Genomic DNA, 6,969 nt, shown 5'->3' on the forward strand with positions numbered 1-6,969 from the left:
CACACGACAGGCTTTCTTCCTCCTCCTGCTTTTTACTTTCCTCCCCCGCGCCTGCCTTTGGTGGATATGGACAGGAGGGTGATTACTGCAGAGAAGCAGCAGCCGCCAGAGCATATTTGATCCGCGGGTGCTCGGAGCGTGGCACAGACTTTTTTGTGTTTCCGTGGGTGGTGTGTGTGTGTGTGAGTGTGAGTGAGTGTGTGAGTGAGTGTGGTGGAGGTGTGGGAGGAGGGATCGGTTTGCCTGGGGGGTTGGATGAGGGGGTGAGTGCTCGGATGAAGACCTCTTTTTGCCGTGATTCTGTGCTCCATCGGGGCAGCTTGGAGACTTGGAGGGTTTGAAACCGTAACGAGCCAAGAGAAAAGAAAGAAGAGAGAGACACGCATACAAAAGGATTTATTTCCTATTCGTTAGTGGATTCTTAAAGCTGAGTGGGAAGGAGGAAAAAAACCAACAAGGGTGGGTTTATTTTGTTCATATTTTTTTTCTTAAAAAAAATCCCTTAAGTGGATTTGTACCAGGGTGGAAGATAACTGGGGATTTTTGTTGTTTGTTTTGGGAATAGAAACTAAAAAATGGAGACTGTAAGTAGAAGCAGCTTCCAGCCTCATCCAGGACTGCAGAAGACCTTGGAACAGTTTCATCTGAGCTCTATGAGCTCCCTGGGTGGCCCTGCTGCTTTCTCTGCACGATGGGCACAGGAGATGTACAAGAAAGACAATGGCAAGGACCCAGCGGAACCTGTACTGCATCTGCCCCCGATCCAGCCCCCTCCGGTCATGCCTGGTCCCTTCTTCATGCCCTCGGACAGATCCACGGAGAGGTGCGAGACCATCCTGGAAGGGGAAACCATCTCCTGCTTCGTGGTGGGTGGAGAGAAGCGGCTTTGCTTGCCCCAGATCCTGAACTCGGTGCTCAGGGACTTCTCCCTGCAGCAGATTAATTCGGTGTGTGATGAGCTACATATTTACTGCTCCAGATGCACTGCTGACCAGCTGGAAATCCTCAAAGTCATGGGCATCCTGCCCTTCTCTGCTCCTTCCTGCGGGCTCATCACGAAAACTGATGCCGAGAGGCTCTGTAACGCCTTGCTTTATGGTGGCACCTATCCTCCCCACTGCAAGAAGGAATTCTCCAGCACCATTGAGCTGGAGCTTACAGAGAAGAGCTTCAAGGTGTATCACGAGTGCTTTGGGAAGTGTAAGGGACTCTTGGTGCCAGAGCTTTACAGTAACCCCAGTGCAGCCTGCATCCAGTGCTTGGACTGCAGGCTCATGTACCCACCTCACAAATTTGTGGTCCACTCTCACAAATCGCTGGAAAACAGGACTTGCCACTGGGGCTTTGACTCTGCAAACTGGAGATCCTATATCCTCCTCAGCCAGGATTATACTGGGAAAGAGGAGAAAGCTAGACTGGGCCAGCTCTTAGATGAAATGAAAGAAAAATTTGACTATAACAACAAATACAAGAGGAAAGCCCCCAGGGTAAGTGATGCCTGACATCTCAGAGGGGGTGGGGGGAATTTCGGTAGCATTCATCGATACATCATGCAGTTTGCTGCCAGCTGCTTCTCCTTTGAGTCATGTCGCGATTTGAATGGTGTTCTCCTTTCTCCCCGTGCTCGAGATGGCACCTCTGTTTCTCTGGTGGTGTTCAGAACAGCGAGTTGGAGTTTGTTTCAATGGCATGTTGTGTTTGCCTATGGTGAACCCTGATCTCTGGAGCCCATCACGCTGCCCAGACTTCATCTGGGAGTATGTGATTCTGGCTCTTAGGGGCTTCAGTTAGGGGTCGAGACAAGGAGCCAGAAAAAAGGAGCAGGTTCTGTTGGCTCCAGACACAAGTGCATAGACTTTTGTGATGGATGGTGTGTTGCCAGGGATGGAGGTGGGGGATAAATGGCTTGTGTGGAAAATAAAATATGGCTGTTAGGGGGAAAATCGTGGCAGTAACGCAGGTTCCTGGTTTTCAGATGAAGTGTGCAGAACGTGGATGGAGCATTCCCTGCTTTTAGAGCATCCCTGTGGAGCCTGAATTCCCCCCCCAGACAGGCTTTTGTAGATTGGGTTATGAATACACCCAGCCAGTGTCTAGGGCCAGTGCAGCAGCTTTTAAGGTATGCCACGCCGTGCAGTGCTGAGCCAGACAGCCTAGGCACATTTTTTTAGGTGTCTCTTGTTGTTCTTTCAGTCTGAGCTGCCTTTAGATCCCAGAATCCCTGGTGTGTGGGTGGGAGGCTGCCTTGGCATCTGGCACCAGTCCTGCTCCCTGGGCAGCAGTGCCACGAGGCCTTGAGGACTCTCAGACACCAGGATGTCTGTCTGTCTGTCTGTCTGTCTGTCTGTCTGTCTGGCGAGGGTGCAACTGGCTGGGGGTGAGCAGTTCACCTCTGCTCCTTCCCCCGGTGTCAGGCCAAGGCAATCCCTCTCCTCCTCAGCTTCCCAGTGCAGGGTTGGTGGTTGGATTCTGCCTCAGATTCCGAAACTTTGCCTCGGGTTTGTGTGTCTGGAGTGGAAGGGCAATGCACGAGCCTCAAAAAGAGAAGTGTTGTTTAAAGTGTTGAGTAAATTCTGAGTTATCTCACCGAATACCTGTTTAAAGGGGCAGACACACACTCTGACTAAAGTAGAGCTTTTATTTATAACAAAACCACAACAAAACCACCCAAACGAGACGCATTATTTTTAAAATGCACTGTGCAAACAGCACAGCGATTCCCACACCCTCAGAGGCCTAGCGAACACATCTGACCGAGCTTTTGGATGAAGGAGCACAGGCTCCAAGTTGCAGTTTCTCTCCTGGCCTTGTGCTCAGCTCCCGTTTCAGTCCTTGTCCTCACCCCTCCTTTTCCTCCCCGGAGTGTCAGAGCGCGGTGACAAAGCTGAGCTGTAATGAGGCACATTATCCCCGTGGTTGGAGGTGGATGTGTTTTTAATGGCTTGTCTATTCTCCGTCAGTCATGTGCTGAGATGGAATGGTGGGGTAGATGTACGTGGATGTGAGAGGAGAACGCGGCTCTCCAAGCTGAGATGTTTTTCATGGTGGGAGATGGATTTTCCAGGGCATCTGCATTTGGGAAGCAAAATGAAGAGACCTCCACAGTCTTTCTCCAGGAAGGTGCTGTGCCTCTAGCTTGGTCATTCCCAGAGTCTAGTTAAAATCAGTGTTAGTAGTTAATGCTTTTCTGTTCTTACAAGGCTCTTTGGGCATTCTCTGCAGTTGTGTGATTTATCCACGCCCCGGTGAGGTCGCAGATGGAGAACAAGAAAAGATTAGTAAATCTCGGCTTTGCCTCAGTGTTTTGGTGACCCTTTCATAGCTCAGAACCTGAGGAACACTTCCCCCACCCTCCACAACCTGCATGGGGTGCAGCACTGCTTGCAGAGTGAGCTCGGGGCTCCTGACAGCGAACGCCAAAAACTCAGTAAGCAAATGGTGGCCATCTATTTCTCTGAAGATTTTGCCAGAAATCCATCCTCACAAAGTGTTAAGTCTCCTGCACAGCTTCGTGTGGGAGGTGGCAAGGGTTTGGTGGGGCAGAGCGGAGTGGTGAGTGTGGTCAGACCATGGGGCAGAGACAACAGTGGTTTATCACACATCCTCTGCAGAACTGGGCATGAGTTTCAGGGCTCTCCTTTGAACGTGGTGCAGTCCTGAGGAGACCCTGACAGTGCTGGCAGAGTTTTGTACGCTTATCCTTCCTTTTCCTGAAGTCTTTTTCCATCGGGCTTAGCCAACGGATATCATATGCTAAGGTCATTTGTGCTGTAGCAGTGTGTGCAGATAATTACGGAGAGATTTAATCAGGCTCCAAGACTGGGAGACTGTGGCCAGGGGCAAGTAACACTGGAGTAAAGTTTAGCTGCCTGGCGAGGAAGTGAGAGGATGGTCCCATCCCGTGTGTGTGTTAATTTCGTGGGGCTCTGGGGATGAAAGGGTGAAGCACATGTGTCTTTGTGGTGGGCTTCCTTTTTGATGTAGATCTCAGCTTGGCTTTGTTCTGGCTCTACAGAGGTGTGCCTAAGCTGCTGTGTCAGATCGTGGCTTTTCTGCTCTCAGGAGTGCCCTTTTTGGCAGTTTCTCAGTGCATTTATTCACGTGTGTGTGTGTACACACATGGCTTTGTGTCTGGGTTTCCCTGGGGCTCGGTTAGCATGTTGGTAGCATGGGATGCATATGACCAGTTTGTGGCTGTTGGAGCAGCAGTGAGTTTTTTGACCTTTTCGTGTGTCTCCATGAGGTTTCTGTGATGAGGTCTGTAGATTTCTGCCAGCACAGCTCTGCCTTTTAAGAGTCTGACTTAAATGGAGGAGCTGGGTTGGCACAAGCCCTTGTGGCAGATTCAGCACAGTGACAAAACTGCCTTTTTTCCTCTCTCTCGCTTGTTTTTTTCCTTTCCCTTTTTTTCCTTGGTGTGGTTTTAAAGCTTTTCCTAGCTCCTTCATTCCCAATATATATCTATGTACATCAAGTGTCTGTTGTGCTCATCTGTCCATCTGTACCAGGAGATGGATAAGGAGATGAGATGTGTTGTCTCTTGGTCAGTTGGGTTTGTTGGACCACACTCCTGTGGCTTAGTCTGGCCACTTGCAGAAGAAGCTTTTGTCTAGATCTGTGTGAAGTGGAAAACCAGAGGGTGTTGTGAGGAGCCCCCACTGCAGCAGGGACCACAGAGGCCTCAGACACTCTCCTTACCTTCCTCTGAAATGTTGGGGTTATATCCTCTCCCTGGTGATGCTTCCACGAGTGATTGACCTCCCGTAAACTCTTTCACCTTCTGCCACTTCCCAAAGCTCTTTCTTTTCTTGAGCCATATGATAACTTCTTCATTTTACTGTGCATCCTTCATTGGGTTTTCCATGTGGATTTCCATGCAGGATATTTTCTGCTTTGCTTTCTCTCCCTCTGGTTGTTCATCGTGCACCGACACAGCTCTTACTTGTGTGGGTGTCTTGTTCCCTACCTGTCTCTCATTCCATCCACCATGACTGGCATGGAGCACAACCATTCCATTCTGGGCTATTTCTAGAAATTTAAAGTGTGAATAACCTGACAGGGTTGCAAAACAGGGTCCTAGAAATCCGTGCTCAGTGCCAGAGCCTTTCTGTGGAGCTCGGCCGCCGGTGCGCCGTGTGTTCTGCTGCTGGGGGAGATGTGGCCTTGGTGTGTCTCACTGCTGTGACAGAGCTCTCTGCTTGCTGCGCATCAGGATGTCTCCACGAGGACTGAGTTAGCTCCAGAGCAGGCCTGAAGGCTTTGTTGGTTGCTATTTCCAGAAGAGGAGGGTGGTTTGACTCTCTCTTCTCCACGCTCTGTTTTCCATCCTGAGCCGAGCGACGTTTGACAGCATTTCCCCTTCCCTACCTGTGTGCCAGAGCCAGCTGTGCCCTGAGCTGCAGATGCTGTGCTCAGAGCCCAGAGCTCTCCGTGCACGCGTGTGAGCACACCCACACACCAGCGCTGCACTGTTCCCACGGTTCCAGTCCCAGCAGCACTTCGATGAAGTAGCTGGGAGCTAGGAGCAGCATTCTGGGTACACAGAATGCTGACACACAAATGAGCACAGGAGGCCTCCCACTTTATTTCACAATGCCTCCCAAGCCAGCGCTGCCACAACACGCAGCTCGCTCAGCTGGAGGAAGGTTTAGCCAGGTCAAGTGTGCAGCTGAATCAAAGGACCAGAATTGCTGAAAGTGGAAGAGCACAGCACTGACAGAGCTGTAGGGCAGCTGAGAGGTTTGAGGTGCTGCCCAGGGTGGCTGTGCTTTGTGGCCTGAGGCTGCAGGAGCAGAGCTGGGATGTGGATCACTCTGTGTCCTCAAGTCCTGTCTCCTGGCAGTAGTAACCTCTGTTTGTTAACAGTTTGAGTCCCAGGGTAGGTGTGCAGAGGTTCTGAGTTTATTCACAGGCAGTAGTGTCCAGACTGCAGGGTGCATTTATTCCTTTTGCTACAGACCCACTTGATAAATATTCTGGGAAAAGTTTTGCCCAAGGACTGAGGGTTCAGTTGTTTTCTCATGGAGTACCGAAATCACGTGTTCTCTTACCTGATGTTCAAGAATCGTGTTAGAGATTCTCCAGCACGAGTTTAGAAGTCCCTAAAACAAAGCTGTTGACATCCTGGAGCAGTAATTTAATTCAGGATCCTTTTGCAGCTGAAAAGTTGAACTACAAAAAGAGCAGCACGCTCAAACCAAGCCCTGTGTACCCGAGGAGATGTCGGCGTTTCAGCAGACATCAGCACTTTGCCCAAGCGTACAAACAGTTTTACAGATGTTGTAGGGGCAGAACAAAGCGGCAGGTACGTGCACGTGTGTTGGACACAGCGTGTGCTGCGAGTGAGCTCATGCTGTTGACTCAACTGTGGCTCTCTCTTGCTCCAGAATAGCTCCCGAGTTCCTGAAGTCAGTTCTCGTGAATTGGGGAGGGAATTACATGCACTCTCTGCTTTTGAAGATCACTGCCTGAAATGTTTAAGGCTCTGCCTGTCCCTGCATTGTCTGGGGCTGCCTCCCTTGCCTCCCGTGTGTGTGCCAGGCAGTAAGGTGCTGGGGCAGCCTGTGGGCAGGGTTGGTGCGGGGCTGTGCTGGGAGCTCGCCCCTGGGCCGTGCCGGGCTGTGAGCACAGCTCCCGGCGGGGCCGGTGACCAGCCGGGCTGTGTTTGCACTTGCCGAGAGGCGTTGGGATGGGTGTTGGCAGAGCGTCTGAGGCTGCTCCGGCGTGTCTAGACAGCACAGCGGTCCCGGCGCTGCACCACTCACCTCCTCTGCACCTGCCCTGGCTCTGCCAGCCCCGGGGGGAGCACAGCAGGGCTGGGTGGCCACAGACCTGCGTGGGCTGGAAAAGCATCATCATCATCATCGATTAGCGACGTGATTTGAGCCCAGCGGAGGGTCTGAGCGCGGCAGGGAGTGAACTGGTGTTACTGGTGGGAGCTGGAGATTGATCTCACGCTGCTGGCTCCGC

General features: G+C 51.5%; 1 protein-coding gene across 1 annotated transcript in view; it reads left to right on the forward strand.

The window, feature by feature from the left end:
- Positions 1-366: 366 nt before the first annotated feature.
- The window catches only part of LOC103799755 (ski oncogene), a 23,624-nt gene continuing 17,021 nt past the window's right edge, over positions 367-6,969 (forward strand). Inside the window, exon 1 of the mRNA XM_009072104.1 lies at positions 367-1,491. Coding sequence (XP_009070352.1) covers positions 576-1,491 — 916 coding nt within the window. The 5' untranslated portion in view covers positions 367-575. The remainder of the gene's footprint in view (positions 1,492-6,969) is intronic.

This window comes from Acanthisitta chloris, unplaced genomic scaffold (genome assembly GCF_000695815.1).
Source record: "Acanthisitta chloris isolate BGI_N310 unplaced genomic scaffold, ASM69581v1 scaffold5563, whole genome shotgun sequence".
In the NCBI taxonomy this organism is placed as follows: domain Eukaryota; kingdom Metazoa; phylum Chordata; class Aves; order Passeriformes; family Acanthisittidae; genus Acanthisitta; species Acanthisitta chloris.